The sequence below is a fragment of the Tachypleus tridentatus genome, chromosome 11 (assembly GCF_004210375.1).
Source record: "Tachypleus tridentatus isolate NWPU-2018 chromosome 11, ASM421037v1, whole genome shotgun sequence".
Taxonomy (NCBI): Eukaryota; Metazoa; Arthropoda; class Merostomata; order Xiphosura; family Limulidae; genus Tachypleus; species Tachypleus tridentatus.
In genome coordinates, this window is record NC_134835.1 from 41,167,252 (window position 1) to 41,193,286 (window position 26,035).

General features: G+C 30.0%; 1 protein-coding gene across 2 annotated transcripts in view; it reads right to left on the bottom strand.

Moving 5' to 3' along the window:
• The window catches only part of LOC143232010 (uncharacterized), a 111,356-nt gene extending 87,888 nt beyond the window's left edge, over positions 1-23,468 (bottom strand). For both annotated transcript variants that reach the window (XM_076466976.1, XM_076466975.1), the window contains exons 1-19: positions 23,331-23,468; positions 22,861-23,007; positions 22,365-22,498; positions 21,710-21,901; positions 19,797-20,008; positions 18,890-19,080; positions 17,953-18,083; positions 16,871-17,077; positions 12,886-13,088; positions 9,861-9,997; positions 9,230-9,360; positions 8,811-8,963; positions 6,718-6,914; positions 6,230-6,384; positions 5,656-5,786; positions 5,134-5,346; positions 4,393-4,628; positions 3,981-4,105; positions 2,163-2,293 (exon numbers count right to left, since the gene is read on the bottom strand). In XM_076466976.1, coding sequence (XP_076323091.1) covers positions 2,163-2,293; positions 3,981-4,105; positions 4,393-4,628; positions 5,134-5,346; positions 5,656-5,786; positions 6,230-6,384; positions 6,718-6,914; positions 8,811-8,963; positions 9,230-9,360; positions 9,861-9,997; positions 12,886-13,088; positions 16,871-17,077; positions 17,953-18,083; positions 18,890-19,080; positions 19,797-20,008; positions 21,710-21,901; positions 22,365-22,498; positions 22,861-22,930 — 2,949 coding nt within the window. In that variant the 5' untranslated portion in view covers positions 22,931-23,007; positions 23,331-23,468. The remainder of the gene's footprint in view (positions 1-2,162; positions 2,294-3,980; positions 4,106-4,392; positions 4,629-5,133; positions 5,347-5,655; positions 5,787-6,229; positions 6,385-6,717; positions 6,915-8,810; positions 8,964-9,229; positions 9,361-9,860; positions 9,998-12,885; positions 13,089-16,870; positions 17,078-17,952; positions 18,084-18,889; positions 19,081-19,796; positions 20,009-21,709; positions 21,902-22,364; positions 22,499-22,860; positions 23,008-23,330) is intronic.
• Between the last annotated feature and the right edge of the window lie 2,567 nt (positions 23,469-26,035).

Sequence of the window (26,035 nt, forward strand, 5' to 3'; positions counted from 1 at the left end):
ACACAGCCTGTCACTTTTGTACAAAGAAACCACCGATAGGTGACTGTATCAGCAGGTTTCAGAAATGTTTCCTGTAAGGAAAGACATACAGGATGGTAGGAAGCAATCAGTGTTTTAATGTCATCCAGATTAGAACATAAGCCTCGACAGTTCCATTGCATCAAGGTGGCCATTTTTATTTATGTTTAGGCGAATTGAGTGATGAACTCTTCTGTTTATGACTATGTCTTTTTTCCTTACTGTCCTTATTCGAGGGAGGTCTATCGACCTCCACAGATCCTGTCCTGTGTCGATTGGGCAGGTTTTTGCTGTTGGAAGAAAATTCCAGTGAATGAGGATGTGAACAAATGATCGTTTTGCATCTGGGGGTGGGAGAAGAAGATGTATCCAAGGAAATGCATGTGCCAGGAACCAAAGGAAGTGGATCTTGGGATTTGTTGGAATGTATGTAAGGGACAGAGATGGGTGTTGAAGTCAATTCATCGACTTTTTTAACCATGGAGGTTAAAAGACTTATTTATTTTAAGAACAATTCTTTTGGAGGTGCAGAGAGATCTGTCTGCACTCCCATCCCACTGTGGTTGTGGAATGAAGTGCAGCAGCATACATCTGAGATGATGTGGTGGACAGCAACTTTCAAACCTCAGGATAAGTGGTGTTATGAATCGTTTTCAAACTCTGCACCTCTTTTCTTCCAGCCATTTAGGGCAACAACATAAGTAGGATTGGTAAAAGCCATTGCAGTTGAGGCAATGAAGGTCCGTTTCAAACTCATAGGCATGGTGGTCCTTGCCACCTCAACGAGCACACATCAAGCAACCACAACATAACATCTTTGAGTGACCAAACCACTGACACTGGAAACTTTGGAGAGGGTTTGGAATGTATAGCCATACCCTGCAATTATGATAACCCGCCTTGATGGTGGTAGGTGGACGTGATGATGTAAATGTCAGAACAAGGATATTGGTCGGCATCGTAATTCCATCTTTGCGAGTGGAGATACACCTCACTGCAGAAACTACTTGAGTAAAGAAACCAGCAAGAATCTCTGACTTGGGATGTCCTTCAAATCCCTCTCAACAATAACTCCTCATGATGAATTCAAAGCAGCATGAGGTGTAACCTCAATAGGTATATCCCCAATTGCCTTTGAATGCAAGAGGAGTTCACTGTGTTGAGATGTGGATGTTTCCACCAATATGTCACCAGATCAAAGCTTCTTTACTGATTTTGGAGACCCAGTAAGTCCCTCCAGTCCCTTCTGAATGACAAAGGGAGATATTTGCCCTATAGTTTTGTCTGAATTAGAATGTAGAATAAGAAAATGAGGCATCAGATACAATGTCCACAAAACCAGTTGAGAAATCCAACACTGGTACTTGTTTGACCATAACCAGTGGACCAGCCGATTGGCCCAAGGCGAGCCACCCCAAGGCTGTCCGTCTACAGGAATTCAAGACCAAAGTGGTACGTCAGGGTTGGACCCCTCAACCAATAGGATCCGCTCCTCCACTTCATGGGTCACCACGCATGGAAAATACGTGGGTGGATGTTTAGATCCCAGAGGAGGTAAACTGAAAGAACAGAACCTTCCCTGGGAGGTCCCCTCACCACATACAGGAATCCATACTGAGGGGTTAATAAGTAATCTTTCAAACTTTTCACATCCACACATATTCCCATTTACTAATAACAATTTTTGATTAAACAATTCATTTCTACAAAAGGTCAATGTGTACTTCAAATTATCTGTTCAACTGTTTAAAACCTAGAATTTCTATTTCAAAGATAATGAAGCTTAAACTATTTTTTATATATACTAAAAATATTTTTAAATTTATCACTATTTTTAAGTAATCTTAAAAGCATCAACAATTTTATTCACACTTAAAGAATAAAATCATAATTTAAATTCAGAAAAATAATCAAATACTTCACATGTACTAGTTATTTCTCTTATGTACTAAAGCTCTTCTTTGAAATATTAATAGTAAAAAAATTCAGTGTTGTAAGCTATCATAATATCACATTAATATTCACATTCATTTGTATTGTTCACTTTTAAATCCTTGTCAAATATGTTTTACAATTTAAAGCAGTTACTTTATTCTCTGTATGCTAGTACAATTTATTCAAATAATTTTAAAAAACAAATATACCTTAGCTTGAGCAAATGACATCCAAACAAATGTTTCTAAAGCTTCTGGAAGTATAGGAAGCAAATGTCTTAGAAAAGTCTGCACTTCTGGCATTTCAGGAAAAAGATCTTCTGGATGCATGAAACCAACTACTGTAAAATTAGAAAAATATGACATGAATTAGTGAATAAAGACATATAATTATCTTCATCATGTGTTCAAGTAGTTTTTCTGTAACTCACTAATGAATATGAATCATTCTTGTGTTCCAAGAACAAACCAACCACACAATAACAAGATATTCATGAATGCAGGAAAGACATCTGCGTTAATTTGTTGGAAGTGGATAGAAAGAAAGATGACACAATGTGAAATTAATAAAAATAAATACTTTAGTAGTTGAAGCAAGGGATAAGTAAAATGAAATCGGAATACATGCTGATGAGCAAGTGACAATGTTTGTTACATTAATAATTTTGAAGTTTAAATTAAAATTAATTAATTAAATTATACAAAAATAAAAGAAAATACAAGTTTTACTTTCAATGAACTAAAAACAAGTCATGGATAGACCAAATGTAAAATATATACATGCAATGAGCAACTGTAATGCCAAAGAAAAGACAGCTAAAAGATGTTATAATCACATTTTGAATACTTCAAATCAGATAATGTTTTGGTTGTATACACCAAAACTTTTTACATTCCAAATTTTTTCTGTTGCTGACCAATCAGAAAATTAGATTACGAATATCTGGAAACATCTTTGTTCTTTGTGATAATTACATAACAGCCTCACAGGCACAAGGTAATGTGGAACACTATAGATAATTTCCATGATTAAATCCTGGCACAGAAAAGAACACCTAGATTTGAACTGACAAAACTTAGATTGGATCATAATCCAAATGTGTTGTTAGGTGCTTAAATAATTTGAAGCTTGGGCCCAGAACATGCAAGAATTTTTGCCATTTTGTAGGATATCAGTCATGGTTTTTCTATTCTAATTTTTCAAGAGCACCAAATGTACTTGGAAAACTTTCAAATAGAATCAGAGTATAGGCTGTATGTCAGTGCCTAGTGATTGTTCTGCTGTAATGAAAAAAAGTAATAGAAAGACTCACTTTCTTTATTGGTTGATTCTAACTCTGTTAATCACATCTTGTTTCTTGCACATACTCCTCTACTTTGAAGCTTGTCAAGAGAAGCCTTACAACATAATGGCAAAACAGCATCTCAGTGACTTGCTGGCACTTTTGGTTGAGTTAGAGTGAAATTGATAAAGTTAGTTGTTGTTTTTATTATTTATGAAATTATATTACTACTGATTATCAATGAAGATAGTTTTTCACTTGTTCCTTGCATAACGTTTTCAGAGAGCACATTTTCTGCAAATGCTATTATGATAAATAATGATTATATGTACATAATACTGTTTTGTGCAATATACACATCTATAAATATACATATAGAATGATATTCTGGAGTACAACATGATGTGTGCCCTTATTTCACTAACTGCTACTTTGTACAAAACTATGCAACTGTTACATGTGTATTACTATACTGCTAGAAAATGTGTGTACATATATTGACATATCAAAAGTAGCATTAAACATTATTTGGTTTCTGGATATCTGACATCCCTATTGTTAATTGATAACTAGCTTCAAATGCACTTCAGGAATATATGGCAGAATCAAGTACAATAAACATGTTAGGCTCTTGACTGCCTGAGAAAGTTAATTAATTAATTGCAATTAATTACAAAAAATAAAAGAAAGCTCTGTATGAACATAAATATATTGTTTGTAAATAGCTTCAAGACAAAGTCTTTACCTTTATTCACACTTGAAAGTTTTTGGTAGATGTATTCTATCACATTATAAAGCACCTGATATTCTGGCTGTGGTTTTGTAACTGTTTCTAAGGTTCTTCCTTCCAGTGCTATCAACTTTGTTAACCTACATTATACATTTAAAAAAAATGTGGGTTCAAATACGAAATAAAAAAAACAAATTACTACAAGTAACACAGATTCTACACTTACTGACAAGCAGTGTTATCCATGGTTTTGAAAAATAAACATTAAAAGGTAATTATATCTGTCATATATCTTCTGTACAATAAAACTAAACTTGCAATTTAATATAAATATACACACTAAACCTTTATATAAATACACAACTTACAAACACTCTGCAAATGACTAAACCCTTATTTGAAATGATATCAGAAACCAAAGGCAAACCTTGTAGTCAAAAATCCAGGTAGGTCCTCTTGAATTGTGTTAGTGAAGTTAGAGAAGACAGACTCCCACTGCATAGGATCTAGCCAAGCTGCAGTTGACCAATTATCTTCATATTCTCTACTTGTGTTAAAAAACTCGGAAACTGCATTAATCAAATCTCTAACAGTGTTTTCAAACAGACTTGCATTCAACACAGTATTGTCAAGACTGGAAACAATCTCTGTCAATTGATCTTCCTATTTGGAGACATATTATTAATGTATAATTATGAAAAATAATACATATTACAATGTCCTGTGATTTAAAAAATAAAAGAAATTCACATTCCAGACATTAAAATACTTCAAAACTATGTATGATTTTTAAAGTGTAATATGACTGCAGGATTCATATAAAATATGAGTTGTTAAAAAAACCTTTTATACATATATTTATCTCAATGTTTTACCATGTTATCTTAACCAAGGTGATATACAATTGAAAATCAGGCTTAGCATAAAAATGTAGCACATAAAAACAAAATAGCTATGACTGAACAATATTAATGATGGAGAGGCAAAAATGCAACAGTTTAAAACAATGCAAATCAAAATAATTAGCAAAGAAAGAACCGAAATAAGTAAATTTAAAATTATAATTTCATTCCTATAATATTTACAGTCAAATGGGTATTATTGTACTCGATTCCAAAATAGTTTATGTATTAAACAGTGGAAAAAACACAACTAATATTCTTATTACCTTATATGGAAAACACTTTGATACCAGGTTTAGTTCTAAAAGTGCAGCTGTAAAATTTACTTGGCACACAACCCTCTGGACTATTTCAAATACTTGATCTGCTTCTGGAGTTCTTGCTGTTTCAAAGTACTGTTGCCAATTACTAGTGTTTAATGCACAAAAACGTGTCTTCCCCATAAAAGGCTCCAAAAAGTCATCACTAATGGCTGTAAACTGAAATAAAAAGTATATAAGGTCTACAAATCATAGGCATAAGAGATTAATACAGTAATAAACTGAAATAATCCCCTTCATGAAATATCAGATTAGAAAGCATTTACAGTTTTATTTCACTTTTAAAGTGGTCATCATATTTTCCTTGAACAATACTAGAAATTACTGAAGTCAAATCAAAGTTGCACTTGTATTTAAGAACTTGATTCAAACATTTTAAAATAAATGCTATGCAATTTATTTCAATACTTAACTTCTTAATCTATTCTACATCTTAAGTACTGAGTAACATACTCTATTAAAATTTACCTTGACTGGTTCTACAATTGTCTGCAAGATTATGTCAAAGACATCAACACTTCTGTTCAGAAGATCAAGAATAGCCAATACATCAGGTTTTTCTTCATAAAAACTATACAAACTCTTCCAGTTTCTAGTTGCTGAAATTGAAATGTATCTCTTTCTAAAAACATCCATGACTATTAATAAAAGTATTTTTGCTCTTAACTATAGATGCCACAGAGAATTCTACTTAAAAAATATTTTAAGTATATAAAATGAATAAGTTAATTATTAATACAAACTTAAAACACTAAATTAATTTATGTTTTCTGCAACTTGTAACTTATATATAACTAAACTTTACAAATATTTATTTATACAAAAGCTGCTGGTTTCTGCATCAAAAAAAGAAACTCAGATAATGTTTTTGGTGAAAGTTTTAAATAGATGAAACTGCATTACAAAAAATTACTATGGTATTTGCAATGAAACAATAAAACAAATTTATTAAGAAAATATAATTACTGTTATGAGCTGTAGAATGTACAACTATTATGATATAAAATATTTTAGAAACAAAAATGAATTTGTTATCAATTACCTTCAACATGTTTCAAACCGCAGGCTGTCATTTGGAAAACATCATTGATTACATTGATGATCCAACTGTTATTTTCTGATGCTTTATAAAACCTTTGCAGACTTTGGTATAATATAAGGTTAATTTTTTCATTAGCATCACTGGCTTCTGCAAATCTAGAGCCATACAAAATAACAGCTTGATTTCTGATTACTTGTTAGTATGTAAAATTTTAATTATAAAACATCACAGTAAACAACCATTTTTCTTACAGAGTTGGATAAAAAACGTATTTACATTAATATATAAAAGGATTTACTAGCAACTTATAATAATCTCAGAGTAATTAATAAAACAGTCAAACCCACTCTTTACATCTGCTCTTCCTTTACAATGTTATCTAAGATATACTATTTCATTGCATTTATTCTTACTAAAACAAATTTAAAACATCACAACAAAAAACAATCTTGTTAATCAAATAATGCTTTATGTAATAATGTATTAACCTCGTCTGATTTATCTTAGCTACAAGCCTCTCCATCATTTTCAACCAGACTTGAGCCCCTAATGGGCCTGTCTGTGGATGCCAAATATGTGATGAGTCAGCTGTCATGGTTTTGATTCGGTCCAAAAACCCTCCTAGGTTTAAGGCAAACAACTGCAGTGAAACATGAGGATTTCCAGTATAATTTACTGCTTCAGCCTAAAAAATGTTGTAGTTAAAAAGAGTAAAATCACTAAATTCCTTTTACAACCATAGAGAAAAGAAATTTTAATGTATTGACTCAAAGACAATAAACTATGAATTGTAAACAAACTTTTAATCTGTGGTATTCTAGAACTCAGAAACAGAAACACACATTCATTTGATTACACAACTAAAAAAGTTTTGTGTATTATGTCAAAGAATAAGTGTACTGATCTATCACTTGGTGAAATGATAAGACAATACTTGATGCAAAGACAGAGAAAAATGAATATTTTATTGACTAAAGCAGTGTGTCATCAGAAACAAAAGATGATCATGATAAATGGTAGAAATTACTTTACTGATGTTGAACAAATTACACAAAAATTATTAAGAATAATGATTTAACACAAAATGTATTTACTGAAAATAAACTCTGCATTAAAACATAGGAATAAATAAGCTGTAATCTTAAACAAAACTATGGCAGAACCATTAGGTGAGTAGTTAGCCTTATCTCCATAGGTGAGATTTAAAGTGTTGATAACTATCATCACATATATAATACTATGTTGAATGGACTCTGTAAAAAGCTGTGTTATGCACACTTTAAACCATTCATTTTACTCTGCACTACTGGTTCATCAATAGTATGTGGTAGAGGAGAGTTAGGAAGCAAATACAATATAAAGGAATGCTGAAAAAAAACAATGTAGATATGGATTTCAGAAATGCAAAAATGATGTTTTCAGTTCATACACATATCTCAACTACAAACATTTTTAATAGATCTTTTCTTCTTTGCATACCACAGACTTAAATATCTTACTAAATGCTTGCCACATCTGGTGTAGATACACGTCATAAATTTAGAACGATAGTTTATATTCTTTTTCCAGTATGAGGTTTGTGAAATAGATCAAATCCATGTACATTCAATTAAATCCAAACACGATTCAAATGCAATTGTTAGTTTGAACAAATAAAGTGTTAACCAGATTTTAAAGCACATCTTGATTTATTCACTTTAAAATTAATCTCTGAAATGTAGTGAAAATATTCTGTTAATTCACATTATGTCTGAAGTAACTCTGTCATAAATTTGGAGTGCAAGAATTAAAATATCTCTGTTCTGTGTGACAGTCCTAAATTAACCTCACACCCAGGATGATAATGGACATAATACAACTATTCTATGAAAGAACAGGTAAGTAACATCCTTAAATAGCACAGAGTTTTGATTATTTTATTGTCTTGAAAATTTTACACGTTTTACAGTAATTCCTACATGCTGAATCCATAAATGATGTCCATTTTCTCCATCATATATACAGTTTTTGCAAAATATCATACATACTTTTACATATGTGAATCATTTTCATTGAAATCACGTCACATTTTGTTATGCTTAAAATGTTGACAACCACTGGTTATAGGTTGCTAGGCCAACGTGGATGTTTCACCAATTGTCCTAGAACCCAAACGTGACAAACATAATAAAAAAATTTTATTGTGGTAAATAAAAACATTATTTGACCTAAGTAAGAATTTTCTTCCCAGTTTCTAAATATCCTTAAGTGATAGGAAAAAAATGAATATTATTTTTGAAATCTGCATAGCTGAATTATGAAAAATTTGTCATTAAAACAAAAACAACTTTCATAAAGTTTAAATTTGCAACCTGTGTAATTCATTCCAGTAAGAGTATTACTTAAGGATGAAATAGTTAATGGTCTAGACCTTGTTTACCAGGCTCTGAACTGAAACTCTCAAAAATGTAATAAATTTTGTCATTATATTAAAGATTTGTAAATGAATGGAATATGTAACATCAGAATACCGCATAACTACCCCTTTCTTTTTAACTGAGAATGCAAAGTCATTCAGAAATGACTGTCAAAAAATAGCTACCTTCCACTTTGATAATATTTTTGTCCAGTCAATGGAACATAGGCCTGTACGAGCTTCTTCAAGTTCTTTCTCATTTGGTCCCTCCAAAAGTTCAAGCAAAGGTTTGGAACACCAAGTTTCCCATATATTTTGTGACTGCAACAATCTTGAAAACTGAAAAAAAAATTTAAATTCATAAACATGTCTCAATGACAGTACTGATAATAGATTTTATTTGATTCTTAGCATTCACAGTAGATCTTGCATATATGTAAAGTTATTCCAGTATTTTTCTATTCATTTATTCAAAGCAATTACACTACCAAAAGGAATATACAATTCTTATCAATTATAGGAAAATGATATGTACTTTATGTCATTTATTGAATATTTAAAAATCTTAAAGGTCACAATTTCAAATTCTTTTTTTACAAACAAACCTTTAAATTATTTATTTCTGCAGTATACAACAGTGCTTCCACAAGATTAACTAAATGCTCATCTGCCCATTCTCCTAGGGGTACTAACTCAGGCATATCTTGAAGAAAGGCTTTCAAAGAAATTGCTGGACCTATTAATAAATCCAAAATAATCACATGACATGTGAATGAATAACAAGTTAATCATCATAAGGTGGCTTAACCAAAGAACATAATTAGATACTTCATTTAATTTTTTTGTTCTACTTTGTAATATTTCTGTGAAGAGTCTCACTGTACCTTTCTCAACTTCCTTAGTTGTGTTCAAAATTTTAAAGTTCTTAAAAGCATATGTCTTTTCATATTTGAGTTATAAACTTTAAGATGTTCAGAGTATAATATACTGAATAATGCATTTGGTTTAAAGAACACCAATTATCAAACCATTAATGAACTACTTGTGTTAGTATTCTATTTGAACAAAATCTATGATCATAGAATAATACTGAAATGGGAAACAAGATAATTTTGATTTAGTTTGAAGCTACCATCATTAATCAACAATGTGGTGACATTCTATCTTTGAAATAAAAGCTAATAAAGTTGAACTTTATTAAACTATCTAAAATACAATGGCTTGTTGGGATCTTACCTTTAATACTGTATGTCATATTTTTAAATTTACTGAAAACATAAGCTGCTACACCAAGGTCATCCCCAACATTTGGATTAGATGATGCCACAATTTTGTCAAAACCAGGTACAAAAAGAGGAAGTACATAAGTAAAGCTATAAGAAAATGTTAAAAAAGTCAAAAATATTATAGCCTTGCTGATGTAAGAAAAGGTTACCTACAGAATTATTAAACTTGCTATAATACAAAGGTAAGTTTCTTAAACAAATATTGTTAATAAGATTGTCTTCATTAAACAGTATGCCAACATCTTCCATAACAGGAATTTATTTAAAACTAAGTTTCAGTAACGTAACAAGAGAAATAAATGTTAGATCGTATGTTCATTTCTGATGAAAAAACAAAGTCTATATAGTGATAGCAAAGTACACTTTCTTAACATTAATGAAATTAATGATTAGCATGAACACTCACAATTTATTTGTGCAAAATATAACAACAGAATATCACTGCTTATTATCATTAGTGAAGTTAATGTTAGCATTGGCCCTTGCCATAGAGTTGTGTAAACTATATTAAGATTCCAACAGAGCAACAACAAGCCTAAACACAGTGGATTATAATTTTAAGCAAATAGAAACCTTGCTTTTAACAAGCTTGAACAAACGTTGCTTTTAACAAGTTTGAACAAATACAGCACACAACTACCTTGTGAGCCTAGTACTTTATCACCAACTGAATGAAAGAAACAAGATTTGATATGAAGTCAGGCAACTTAACTGTAGGAGAGCTCACTGAAACAAAAGCCAGTTATGCAAGATGACAGGAACTATTATCAAAATAATTAAATAAATTATACTGTAATTTAATGGATGCAGAATTATATCTCACAACAAATATGAAACTGTTTTTAGTGCATAAGTATAAATCAAAATATAAACAGTCAGTGGGTGAATGTCATTATTAATAAATTTAGAAACAAACAGGCTTTTATCACATTCTGGCCTTCAGAGTTGGAGAACTCATCACTGAAGAGTGCCAAATCCACTCTTACAGTTCAATAATCTGTAATTAATCAATTACAAAATTGAAATGTAAGAATGCAGAAGTATCTTTGTTCTATGTGACAATAATAAAATAAACTCACAATCAAGGTGTGTTATATGTAATAAGACCATTCTACAAAACAACAGGTAACATCCATGGCCAACACATACCACAAAGAACAAACACCTAGGATCAAAACAGCATGTGCAATATTTAACATTTTCTTAACTGAAACTCTAGAAAAATTTAATCTGTGTTTACTAAATGTAACATACAAAAGTGAGATATGTGATATCTGAATACCATAGCAATAGCTTTCTATAAATCTCCAAATTATACTATTTGTATAATTAGTTAATTAATTAATTTGTGTCAATTTGTTCTGAAACACAAATGATTCCATGTAACATTCCTACATATCACATCATCCCTTAATGTGCAATTTTAGATTCAGAAAAAGGAAAAGAATTTCAAATGCTTTTAATGTTATTTAATCAATAATGTATGTTCCATTATTATTAATTACTTCCTGCCAACAATTCAAAAGCTTCTGAATGACACTTCTACAAAATTCTTGGGGGTTGGAGGAAAAGAATCTAGAGAGGGTAGTTTTGACATCTTCATGTGTTCCAAGCTCTTTTCCATCAAGATAGTTTCTGCAAACTTTGGAATGGATGATAATCAGATGGGGCAAGGTCTGGAGAATAAGGAGGATGTGGAAGTTTTTCCCAGTCTAGCTCTTCAATCTTTGCAGATGTGATCCTTGCTGTATGGAGCTGTGTATTATCCTTTACAATTGATCAAAGCAGGCCTCTTTTCTTTCAGTGCAACATTCAAGCACTCTAACTCTTGATAACAGAAGTCTGATGTAATTGTTGCATTCAGTGGCAGCAACTCAAAGTGAATCACACCAACAATATCCCACCAAATGCTTAACAAGACTTTCCTATGGTGGAGGTCCATTTTGGGCTGTGCTTTAGCCAGTTTACCTGCACTAAACCATTGTCTGTGGCACTTAACATTTTTATAATATATCCATTTTTCATCTTGAATCACTAACCTACCCATTTACATTCATGAAAGTGCAGAGAAGTGCAAATGTCTGCTCCAGCTCTGAGGTTGGCTTCAATCAAATTATGGGGGACCCATTTTCCAAGTTTTGACACCTTTCCAAGCTGTTGCAAATGATGGTGAACTCTTGAATGGGTTGAATTAAGCTTCTGTGCTAGTTCAACTGTTACAGCACAATCTTCATCAAGTGCAGTCAGCAGCAAGTCATCGTTAAACTTTTAACAGGATGATCTGAACTTGGTGCATCACTTAACCTGCAGTCACCTGATCAGAATTTCTGAAACCACCTTCAACATTTTCTTTCATTGAGAGACTCCGCACTATAAACACTTTGAATGTTTCATGTAGTTTCTGCTACACTATTTTTTTTTTAACTCATAAAGCATTAATATGCCTAATGTGCTCCTCAGATACATCTATCTCCATAAGGGTTTATTTGATTAATGATCTGAAAAATTGGAGTTAGATTGATTTCTTTTATTTGTATGAACATTTTTATACATGTCCTATTATATATTTTAGTCATTAAAACCTTCTGCAAAGACAGAAATGATGATGCATTTTCTGTATTAAATTTTCTGAGATAACTTATGGAATGACCTGATACATATGATACCACACATATGTACATTGCTAAATACACATGTTAATTAACACTTAGTCAAGTTCTTCAGTTGTGACTCAAACTAATACACAAGAATAATTAAATTTCAAACAGAGAAGTAAAGAACAAAACTCAATTTTGCTCATTAAACCAACTTCAATTCAAAGCCTATGCAACCAATTACATATGTAGTGAAATGTTCTGATTATAAGTATAAAGATACACTACTTATTTTTAACACATTAATAAACAAAACTTGCACTTATAACATACAGAACCAAACAGTAATAAACCATTTTTGTCTGGTTTAACAAATCTCACCTATGAGATACTACAGTGGTCATATGGTTGGTTATTTTAATTTTCATGTCTGTCCATACTGTGTGATTACTCAGAGTTCCTAGAAGTGTCTTGACCCATTTATCTAACATTTTTATTCTTCCTGATAACAGCTGAATGTTGTCAAATATGTCTACCATCTGAGGATTCAAATCCTTCAACAAAGTAGTATGCCAAGTTGCATTCTAAAGAAAGAAAGACAATCAGTTGATAATAATTTCATGCAAAATATTTAATATTTTAATATTATGGTGTTTTATGAACAAATTTAGCAAATAGGTGACTGGTTTTTGCAATAATGGAAAATTGCAGACCTAATGTTATAGTAAAGACAAATGTATTGATATATTGTTAAACTATAAACATAATGCACAAAAACCTGTGTGTCTGTCCCTTATCTAACTAGTTTTAGGTTGCTGGGCCAATCTCAACCAAACTTGGTGAGTTAATAGTCTGGAACAAGGGGTATGTTACTGGAAGGTTTCACAAACTAACTTCACCACCACCAATTATTTCTGTTATTGAGTGTTTATTATCTTTAAGTTAACATTAGCTATATTTGTATAGTATACTGTGCAAAATTGTTAGGACAAAGTTAAAAATTAAATTTCAGGTTACTTTAAAAGAACAACAGAAGGTAAATCACATGAGAAATATCAAAATTTAATTACAACAATATACCAGTTAATATATTGAGTGTTTCTCTTTTACTTTAATTATTGTAGACAGTCTTTCAGGCATTGTTGCAACATATTTAATCAAAATGTCCATTGGGATTTTATTCTAAATGTCTCTAATACACTCCCATAAAGTCTCCTTGGAAGTAATTCAGATTTGTCAAGTTTTTGATCTATCAAATCCCAGATCTGCTTACTTGAGTTGAGATCAGGACTCTGTGAAGACCATTGCATCATTTAAATTACTCCAAGACCCAAAAGAGTTTGGTAGGTTGAATTGAATGAATCTCACTTTTTAGTTTCATTACAGTGAAATACACAATAATAACCATGGTCTCAAAATTTGTTATACTTATGGCTAAGTGTTCTGTATTTTATAAAGTATGATATGTGAAAAATATATTAAGTTTTAGGTTCACACTTTATTCATTTGAGACTGATGTTGTATAAAGCTCAAAACATTTTTTTTACTTTTCAATATGTTCTGTTTAAATCATCTAAAGTTAGCATAATTTAAAGGACTTGACACTAGGATTCAAATTATTGTGATTATAATGCCAGTATAAAAAGTTTGAAAATCATAATCCTACATGTAAAACAATATGTAAAGTACCACACAAAATAATCATTCTAGAAGAAATAAGTTTCAAAATTATCCAACAAGTGTAACTGTAATGCTTTTTTTTTAAATTAAACTATGCTGTCTAAAGGAAAACATAAAATTGTGATTTTACTTGTGTTGTGGCATGGATGTAAATAACATTTGCTTTTCAATAAGCATGAGTACTTAATGAATGGCATTAACACTGAGTGTTGAGTTGTTGAGCAATGTAATCTGTAAGTGTTTGTTTGTTCTATTGTTTATTAACTTTATCTAAAATTTAAATTTGAAAATGATGTCTTTGATACAAATAATATTAAAACTTTGTCATACAGTATTGTGAAAAAGTATTTGGACAATGTGAAAATTTAAATTTTAGGCTACTGTCAAAAACAATGGAAGGAATATCACATGTGAAACATCAAAATGTTATTAAATTTCATATTTAGTATAACAAACTCAATGTAAGTGTTTGAGTTCAACAAACAGTTAATATTTTATGTCTCTCTCTTTTGCTTTAATTATTGCAGACAATCTCTTAAGCATTGCTGCAACATATTTAATCAAATTGTCCATTGGGATTTTACTTTAAATGTGTCTAATGCACTCCCCTAAAGTTTTTTTGGAAGTAACATTTGATTTGTCAAGTTTTAGATCAATCAAATACCAGATATGCTCAACTGGGTTGAGATCGGTACTCTGCAAAAACCATTACATCATTTGAATAACTCCAGTAGCTTCTTTCTTAGCTAAATAACTTCTGCACAAGTTGTACAAGTGTTTGGGATCATTATCTTCTTGGTAGAATAATCCTTTACCAATAATATGCAAACCACTAGGTACACCAAAACAGGTTGGTATTTGATGATACTTGTACTAGTCCATTATTCCATATATTTTGCAAATATATTTTGTTGCTCAGCAGAAAAATGCCACCAAACCATCACACTGGCTCTCCTATGCTTCGTTTTAGGTGTTATTCATTGAGGTAATTAACTTAACTTTTTTTTGCTAGAAGTATAACTTATGCTTTTATGCTTTGAACCAACTATTTCAAACTTGGACTCATCCATCCATAACACACTTTTCCAATTATCAACAGTCTGGTTTTTGCAGTTTTTTAGCAAATTTCCATCTTTTTTTTTTTACAATATTTGGAAATTTAATTAAAAGGATTTTAAACAGCTACGTAACCAAATATTCCTCTCTGATTTAATCTTCTTGAAACTATAGATCTAGATGCTTGTCTGTCATTTATACACAGTCATTTATTTAATGTTTGAGATCAGTGAAAGTTTTCCTTCTGTCCTGAAGGTTGCATGAATAATTATAATTATTACCAATATCACTGATATTTCCTTTCATACTTTCAAATTTACCCATCTAGGTCTGACAATCTAGGGTGTACTTAACAGTGTTTGGGTAGCATTTCAAGTATGCAGAAATTTGTTGAAGAGTCTAATCAGCATCATGTAAAGCTTTTATGTAAATTCTCTGTTCTGCTGACAGTTCTTTATGTTTTTATTACTTTTTATAAACTGTCTCTGCTTGCATCTTAGTGACCAACAGTCAATTAATACAAAAATCAACATTTTATACAAGAGAGTGAATTAAATGCTGACTGATCATCTAAGTCAGGGGTTCCCAACCAGTGGGTCGCGACCCCCCAGGGGTCCATGAAGCCTTGGCAGGGGAGTCACAAAGCCTGGGCAGGGGAGTCGCATAACCTTGTTAGAAGTAGCTTGGGATAACATTAATTTTATTTCATCAATTACATTTTCAAGTTGCGAGTGCCAAAAGGTTGGGAACCCCTGATCTAAGTGGAAGACTACTGTATCAATGTACAAATTCATTTAAAATAAACTGTAATTAGACCAAAAAAGGTTGATAAGTTAAAAAAATAGGAGTTTTATTGACTGGTTCTTGTTAAAGAGAGCAACAGCTAAGACTGAAATGACAAAAGACTCTCAACCACATTTACTGTTCCAAGTTAAAACTTTAGAAGAATGTACATTTTTTTTAACATGAAATATACAGACTATGGATAAGTAATATATGTATTACAAGCTCCAAATTGCAAGCTAGGATCTCATTTAAATCAATTACATTTCAAATATTTATTTATAAATATTTTAAAAAATTCATTTATTTTTAATAAAATTAAATCAATTCTTTTGTTTGTCTTATATAATTTGTTTATATTGTTAAAAAAGGAATATGATGAAAATTTGCTAAAATACGTTTGTTTTAGAATATTCCCCAAAGATACTCAAACTATCCTGTGCTAGCTGTCTCAAATTTAAATGATAAATAGAGTGAAGGCAGCTAGTCAACAGCACTCACTGTAAATTTTTGTTTGACCAAATAGTGGGGTTTGTTTGCCACCCTAGTAAAGCATCCAGTCTCAAAGTACCCAGCATTATTCTTATTTTGTGATAATGGGACAGTGGGTCTTCATAACCTTAGTCTGATACACTAACTAATGGGCCATGTTCAGTCTAAGCTAAAATATGATAAAAATTATAAAACAAATTAATATATATACAGTTGTATAATTTCTAAAATTTTGGTATTGCAGTAAAAAAATCAGTATATATTTGACTAACTGATAAAAGTTTTATTTCTAAACTTTTAGTATATGATCCATTAATGTGATGATGAAACAAGATTACATAAACCATTTACTTACCACATTATCTATAAATCCCTTTATTCCCCAATCTTGAGCACTTTCATTTGTAGATACAGCTTCCATATTACTGTTTAGTGTACACATGAATCTGACAAGACTTGAAAGTGCATTGTATCCATTTTGGTCAGTTGTAAATAATCTGTTTAATATAGCAGAATCTTGGCAAATGAAGTCTAGCTTATTTTCTTGGACTAAAGATGTGACCTAATAACACAATAAACTTTGATAAATGTCTTTACTAAAATTCAATATGTTGTAGAGAAATATATCACTTAAATACATAGTTGCAAAAGTAAGCCAGAAACAGTTACAATTTAATCAGTTGTTTATAGCTTAGGTCTCTCTTATAGTGGTTCAGTATAAATTTGAAATGTTTGTTCAGGTTAAGATATTTTTATAAGTAGTAAAGAAAGGCAGTTTTAAAATCTGAAAACAATGATACACTTTAAACTTTATTTTCTTGATATTTTACTGTAAAGTATGTGAAGTTTGGAGATTGTTAGTTTGTTTTTAATTTCACACAAAGCTACATGAGGGTTATTTGCACTAGCCATCCCTAATCTAGTAATGTAAGGCTAAAGGAAAGGCAGCTAGTCAACACTACTACCCAATGCCAACTGTTGGGCTACTCTTTTATTGGCCCTAACATTATAATGCTCCCAAGGTTGAAAGGGAGAGCATGTTTGGAGTGATGGAGATTTAAACCTGCAACCCTCAGACTACAAGTCAAGTGTCCTGACCACCTGGCCATGCTAAGCCAGTTTGGAGTTAATATAGATATAACTATCTGAGTGTTTCTTCATTTACTGATTAGTAGGGTTAGAAGTGAAATCAGTTTTAAGTTTATATAGAAAATCCATCAGTTAATACTTATAGCTATAAACCAATTCATACATATCTTTACATGTAAAACTGTGAATGGAAATTTAGCATAATTAAAATGCCTAAGTTGACAAAATAACATTTTAAAATTCAGTAATATAAAATGAAACACACACACACACACACACACACATATATATATATATATATATATATATATATACCACAAAACATTTACATTAAAGAATCAAACTTACAGCAGATATTGAGGTTGGTGTAGTGATCCATAGAACTAAATCCTGAAGAATAATAGGGATTTGACCCATTAGGCTAATGGACTGCAATACTAAACTGGATGTTTTTAATTGATCACCATTCTTTCCAAAATCTGCAACAAATATATTAAACTATTAAATCTAATTCTACAACCAATAAAGATCTAATACCCTTACAAAATATTTTCTATTTGCTTATTAGCAGTTCTTTTTCTAAAAGATTATTACCAACACATGCTCATCATTTCACATCATTATGGTTTCTATATGATATTTTTAAACTGTGTTTGCAGTGCTCAGAGGTAATGTTTTCCACATATAAATAATTGTAAACAGTTTTACAACAAAGCATTAAAAAAAAGAAAGGGAAAGACATAGAAGCACAGATTTAAGATTATATTAAAATTTTAAAAGTACATTACTCAGGTAGTCAAGAAACAATTTTGTTCTGATTTAAGAAAACTTACCAATGAGAAACTTTACTCAATACTTTATTTTGTTCATAGGAACCAGTATTAAATCAGTACACAAACTGATTGAAGAAGCTTTTTTTTTCACTTTCATTTAAAGAGAAGTTATATTTTGTATCATACCTATTAACTTAAAATAAGCAATATTAAAACGTTCTTTGATTTTTACTTACACATTCATCAATAAAAAACAATATTCTCAGGCTGGTAAGTTAATTTAAATTTCAAATTACAATAGATTTCTTGAAGACTAATACTGTTTAAATATGCTATTTTAAAAATTTTATTTTTTGTACTAGTAAATATTTTTAAAGTTATTTTCCTTCCATTTCTCTAAATTTTTAACACATTTCTAGCTTTCTATCATTTTATTAACTTTGGATAGGGAAACACTCATTTTCAAACATATAATTTCTGCTCTCACTAAGAATGAATGCTAACTATATTACCTTTGGGCAAATCAATAATTTCTGCAACTGTTTTAGTCCCCTCAGACACCATCCAAGACAAAAACTTTCCAATAGCAAATAATTCTAAACTAGTTAATGGCGATGAAATGTTTATCCTTGATAATGGAACATTATTTTCAAATGCATTGTTAATCAAAAGGCTTGCTGCATCAATTAGTTTCAGTGTCTGCCTAAATATAGGAAAAGTAAAATAATTTATAAGCAGGTAAAAAAAATATATATAATTACATGATAGAAGAATAACAATATGACATAGATAAAATCATATTATAGTGTATCAGTTGGATATGAGTTTTTTTCACAAATTTCAAAAGTATCTGAAAAAAATTTTGAACCCAACCAATATGTTTTTATTGTGTCTTTCATTTCAAAAGCAACAAGTCACTAAACTTGTCCTTCCACAACTCTCCAATTATTGCTGAGAGAAGGTAACTGTGTACAAGATTTATCTATGGATTATCACAACCATAAGATATACTGTCTACTGAAAATTAAAAGCTAGATAGCATTCAACTGCTATATAATCTACATGTAGTGCGTATTACTTACTGAAAAGTAAGTTTGATGGCATTGGTATATTCATTACCAGTATGTATTATACTGTTTGGAAAAACAATAAATGTAACCACAAGGTTATTGTTTGGTATGTTATCAAGCTAGCATACGAAACTCCAGTATTTAAAGATAACATGCGTAGCTATTAAACATTTCCACACATGATATCAGCTATGAAAGAAGTTAAATTATAGTACGAGTTAATACTGTTTCATGACAAGTAAAGCAATAAACCAGTAAGTATATTATTATAACAGTATTCTTGAAACCTGTAAAGCTCATTATATCAGTTTAAAAAAAACCTTCCAATTGCATTTATTCGACATTCTACCTTGCTCTTCCCAAATTATTATTTGAGGTCCATAAATCTAGTCCATGGTGAACAGCACTGTGAATTTTCTCTTGGGAAAACTGTGGAATTTCAGGGAAAATTTTTCCTTCAAAGAGACTCACACTGTAAAGATTATCTAATAGATGAGATAAATGGTCTCCTACATCATTCCAGTTAAGGTTGACTTTTTCACCATGATGAGTATTCCTTACCTGCAAAAAATTAATCACAATACTATTAATTAACAGTGCAATTTTTGACATTATATTCTTGCAACAAGCATTAGTTGTCTTCAAAGTAATAATACAATTTTATCACCTTATATTATCCATCTTGGAAATATATTATACTGAAATACTGCTACTAGTTTCCTAGATTTAAAATGCAAAGTAGTAGTATTATAAAACATCACATAAAAATCACTGAAAGTGAAATAACAAATAACAGCAAATAACAAAACTACACAAAACCAACTTTTTAAAGAAAATCGATAGAATTGCAAAAAATATTACCATAACAGATACACTATGCATTATGTTTGAATAACTGTGGAGAAAATATATTTTTGACACACCAAAAATATATTAAGGCACAAAATAAATAACACGAATAGAATAATTTAGAAATCATTTTTTCTATTTTTTGCAAAAAAATTTGTGAATATTATTAATACTAAATGCAATCATTGATATAGTTAATCTTATTTCTTATATAATATTACAATTCAAATTCAATATTTCAGATTTCTATAACAATATGTATCAACAACCTTATATGGTGACAGTCAACTTAAAATAAATGTAAATTATTAGATGAACTTAATACAAAAGTCTATATAATTCAACTACATATATACAAATGTACACACATTTTTATGTATGTTATAATAAGCCCCTGCAACTAAAGAAAACCACAGCTACAATTAGAATAATGACCCCCATTTTCAAGATTAGTAATAATTGAGGCTTACAACAATAAATACCAGGGTTCAATTCCATGTAGAAGACACAGCAGATAGCCGAATGTGGCTTTGGTTTAAAACCAGATTCTCATGAGTAAACTAGGCTTAGTAAATTAGTAAATCATTATAATATCAGAAATTTTCCAAGGATCCACCAATTTTATTAATGCATTTGTGTCATAAATGTCCTGATATAAAAACAGACCCACAGTAATACAGCTGTGAACTTATGGAGTTAAAATGCTATATTTGGGGTTTGATTCCCCACAGTGTGCAAGTAGATAGCCCAATGCAGCTTTGCTATAAAACAAACAAGCCAAAAAGCTATATAAAACACATCAAAGTTAGTAAAGTTAGCATTTAATGTGGGGCTTCCTAAGGCTTTTTTAAGAAACAAAGAGTCATTGATAGTCTATGAAGCAATCAGTTAGTGTTTATGTTAGTTTCATGTACAATATTAGTGAAAATATTATCTAATTAGTTAATTTTGTAATTTTTAACATACATCTTTTTATCATGAAGGCAATATAGTAATTTATCATTCAGTATTCAGTAAATTTTATTCTATGACTATGCTTATAAAAAAAAAAAACACCAAATTAATTTAATAATGAAATTTTATAAAATGTTTTATATAATTTTCACTCACTCTGATTCAAAATTGTAAATGTTTGTGAAATTTATTGCTAATAATAGAAATGCAACTAATATATTTAAAAGAGTGATTTAAGTAGCAATATATCATCATGCTTGATTTCTTGATTAAGGTAAACTCAGCAATTAGCTTGTTTAATCCTAAACGGAATATATTCTTCAAACATATCAATAATATATGTAATAAAAAATTCTACAAAGCTTACTATATCACATTTGAAATTCAGACTTAAAAGGTATAGGTGTATTATTTCATACTAACTCCAGTTTCTATAAATACTGAAACTTGTAAACTCACTGTTCCCATAATAAGTCCTACAGTGGGTTGGCTCAGGATCTCTTGAATCAGAAATGCTTTATCTCGACAAATAGTTTGTTCCAGTGTTCTAACTTCTGATGTTGGCGAAATATCTAGTAGATCAGAGAAACTAAAACCATCACAAGGACTTCCAGTGATGTTACCATTATGTTGAACCATACGTTTCATTATCTGAAAATAATTTAATTAATAGAAGAAAATGCTGTTAATATACACACACACACACACATTTCTTTTATCTTACATTCCTAATCACCAGATTAGTTTGTAATTTTAATGAATGGTCAAGTATCAGATTTATAATAAAAATATTTTCACCATTGTAGCAACATGCATATATAAAGTTACACATACATACAAATAACAAATTCAATAAAATAATTAGAAAAGGACACTTCAACTAGCCAATGAAAAAACAAGATTTCACTTAAATAGATGACATTTACAAATGCAGATTAAAAAAAATGTATCCTATACATATTAATTTTTTTCTTCTAAATCATCATGTGAGTTGAATACCTAGTTTGTCCTAGTATATAGCAATGATTTCCACACATAAAACTTTAAAACTCTGTAGTTATATGCATGGAAAGAGATCTTTGTTAAATATTTACAATATGATAAACTTATAAACCTTTTCCAGATCATTGTAAAGAATATGAAATCCAGTTTCAATAATCTCTGGAAGATTGGCAACAATCTGTTGGAACAAGTTGGTCAATGAATGCAAGTCCAAAGTCAGATAATGAACTTGTATTGAATTTGATTCTGTTGAAAAAAACAAGAAAAGAGAAAGTTATAATAATATAACTTTATTGCATTATTCATGATAGACAACTTATAAATCTATTTATCTTTGAAATGCATTTACAAAATACAGACAGGAGTCATCAGGATAGGAACTTCAAGTAAAATGTTTCAAAGGAATCATTAAACATGTTTTCATACAAAAACTTTTGCATGAATTTCAACAAAAAATTAATTCAAAATGATTTTATCATTTTTGTATTTTAATAATGCAACATTTATTCTAAATGTAATAAAACTTGGACTAATACATTTTTATAAAAGGTTTCAAATTGTTTAACTTTCTCTACTTAAAAAGTAAAAGAAAGAAGAAAGTGAATTACCTATGATTTTCTGGAGCTGTTGGCTAAGCAACTGAATAATCTGATCTGCAGAGAACACAATTGCTAACATGTCATTCTTGAACTAAAAAATCTTTCTTTTCATAGTATTCCATGATGGTCTGGAGTGTGCTTGTAACAAGTTTTATTCTATATAGTTTTCAGGAAAAAAAAGTAAATAAATAAATAAACTTACTCATACTTTATTTTCTTCTCACTGTTTTTACTTTATTATTTTCCAAAGCAGAATTAAAACATTTATTGTAGATATTACTGAAATTATAAGAAACATTATCAACTTCTGTTCCACAGTACTATGCTTACTTTCTTCTAAAACACCAGATTAACTTTTAAACTTAACGAAATAAAACAAGTTATATTGTAATTACAGTATGACAACATACGTACATACATTGAGGTTTTTTGTAGCATGAACACATATTTTCAGGAATAAACAAACCAACTTATAATACCGTTCATTCAATGTTTTTCTTGTCCAAAATGTTCTTAGGAAGTAAACATAAGCTTTATCAAGTCTTTCCCAGTCATAATGCATATTAACTTCTTTTTTGTAGAATGTATGTGCAATTTTTCCAATTTTCCTCACAAGTACGCCCCAATCCATATTCTTTGCAGGATCCATTGTAATATTCTGGTAGTTCTGTAGTAGCTTAAGGAGAAATTGACAAGAACTATTAATCAGAATTTTATAGCAACAAATGTAAAATTGTAACTTTCATTAAATAAACGAATTAAATCCTTTGAAGGAATACATTTTAGTGTGAAGAAAAAATACAAAAGTAAAATTTACTAAGATGATGGTTATGATGTGTATAAGATTAAATAATATTATGTATTTAACCTTCACAATCAACAAGAGTATTACAAACAGCTATAACAGACAATATTATTTTAAAGATTAAGTTAAAGAGAAATAACTTACCAAATCATGATAGCTTCTTAATAACTGACAAGAATACATCTGCACGTTACTAGCATCAACATCTTCAGGAACTACAAATGTAGATTCAAACATTGTTTTCTTACACACCAACTCAGGCCAATTGGATGGAACAAGCAACTTTTCAAGCTGGAAAAATAAACATAAGAGAGCACCAATTTTTCACCTATACCAACAGCTACATCTTTAAAAGTGATGGGGAAAAACAAAAAAAATCCCAATATTAAAAATAACTGTACCAAATCATTAAGAATCATCCAATCTCCTTTGGATTATACTTGCCTACTTAGCAAATTTTACTTACCATGAGGTAAATCAAGGCAGAGAAAGAAATAAGCTTAAATCAGATTAGCTAAACTTGTAATCAATAATACAATGTGACAATACCTATTAATACAATTTGTACATCAACAATATAATGTCACCATACCTATTAACCAAACTTGTATATCAATAATATTATGAGAATACATCTATTAGTCAAACTTTTACTACAATAACATAATGTGACCACACCTATAAGCCAATTTTGAAAGACAAGATTACAGAATAAGAAGAAAATTTACACTTTCTATTTATATTCAGTTACTGCATTGATATTTACATTCATTCAAATTCAGTATATCAGTTTCATTATATAACACTAAGTTGGAAGTAAAATGAGGATGATCATAAATAATTAATTCTACATTTCATATCAGGATAGTAAACCCCATCTGCTCAGCCTAGAAATAAATCTGGTGTTAATAAACAGTAGATTTTTTTGAAGTCTTAGTACTGACCTTTCCTTCCTTAGCAGTGGTCAACAAAAACATTTCAAGTACATGTGGCCAGAATAGATTTCTTTCTTTAAATCCATAAAGAAGTTCTAAAAAATTACAAATTACAAAAAAAGTTAACTTAAAAACAAACATTTTCAACTAGTTCTTCATGACTTGTTTAATTATTCTAGCAAAAGTGATAACTTAGAAATTAATAACTGATGTTTTAGTACAAGAAACAAAATTCTAATTATTTTAATTTCTAATGATAAAAAATAAAGATAAAAACTTCATCAAAACTATGGTCTTATCAAAGTAGTTTTCAACATTTTCACTAGCAACAGTAGCAATCCTACTGTCAATGTTACAATACCACAAAAGTACACACAAAAACAAATGAATTTAAGCATTACACATTACTAATATTACTGCTATTGTAGCCTGAGTTTAAAAAAAAATGTATCCTACTAAAAATGACTGGAAGGTTAAACCTTTCATTTAGTTGGTAGAACACTCACCTGGTTGCAAGAAATCTCAAGTAAGATACCAATCCTGAGATATGCAAAACCTTATAAAACTTGCCATAGAAAGAATACATGAGACTAAACAAATTTAGTATTTATTTAAGTTATTAAGAAATTTAAACATACATATAAATAAGACTGAAAAGCCGAATTTCTAAACATTTGTCAAATCCAAAGGCCAAAAGTGAAAAACCATTAGGCCAGAGTTTGGGGGCATTTGATGTGCTTCAGAAGCAAAAGAACTTTAGACTCTCTTTGGTGCATTCTTGGCATTACTAGGCTCCAAATCTAATGTTTTTTACTAGCCAGTTATTACTCAAATCAACATTTTTTCAAGCATTTCCTGAATGTACTTTTACATTCTCAAATGAACTGAAGTGGTGTATAAAATTGGAAACCAGTGAGTCTGTGATGAATTATCATGCCTGTACAGAAGTGACAGTAACAAAAACTACTAACTCCTAATTTTTTTCTTAACTTTACAGTTAAATATTTACTTCAGCTCAACACATGTGAAATGTCACATGTTTACAGTTATTTAAATAATACTTTGCTGAAAGTGAAAAATCAACAATAATTACCTTTTACAATGTATGTGACTTTTGGGTTACATTATACACTGTAGTTTAAGCTTAGATAAGATGATTTCACAAAATAAGTAGAAAACTTATTATTATTAAGAGATATATGTATGTGTAGAGTAATAAATGTGCAATAATATAATTATTTGCCAACAGAAGCTTGTATCTGAAATAAAAAATAATGATAATGTAATTCCTCACACTACAGTGGATTAACCCTCTGTTTTAATTAAGTAAAGCACTGATCTGATGTATAAAAACTCTTGAGTTTGTTACCATGGCATGAAAATAAAAAAATTTATTACCTCACTTACAACAAGACTTAATAAAATAATAAACTTTAAATAATAC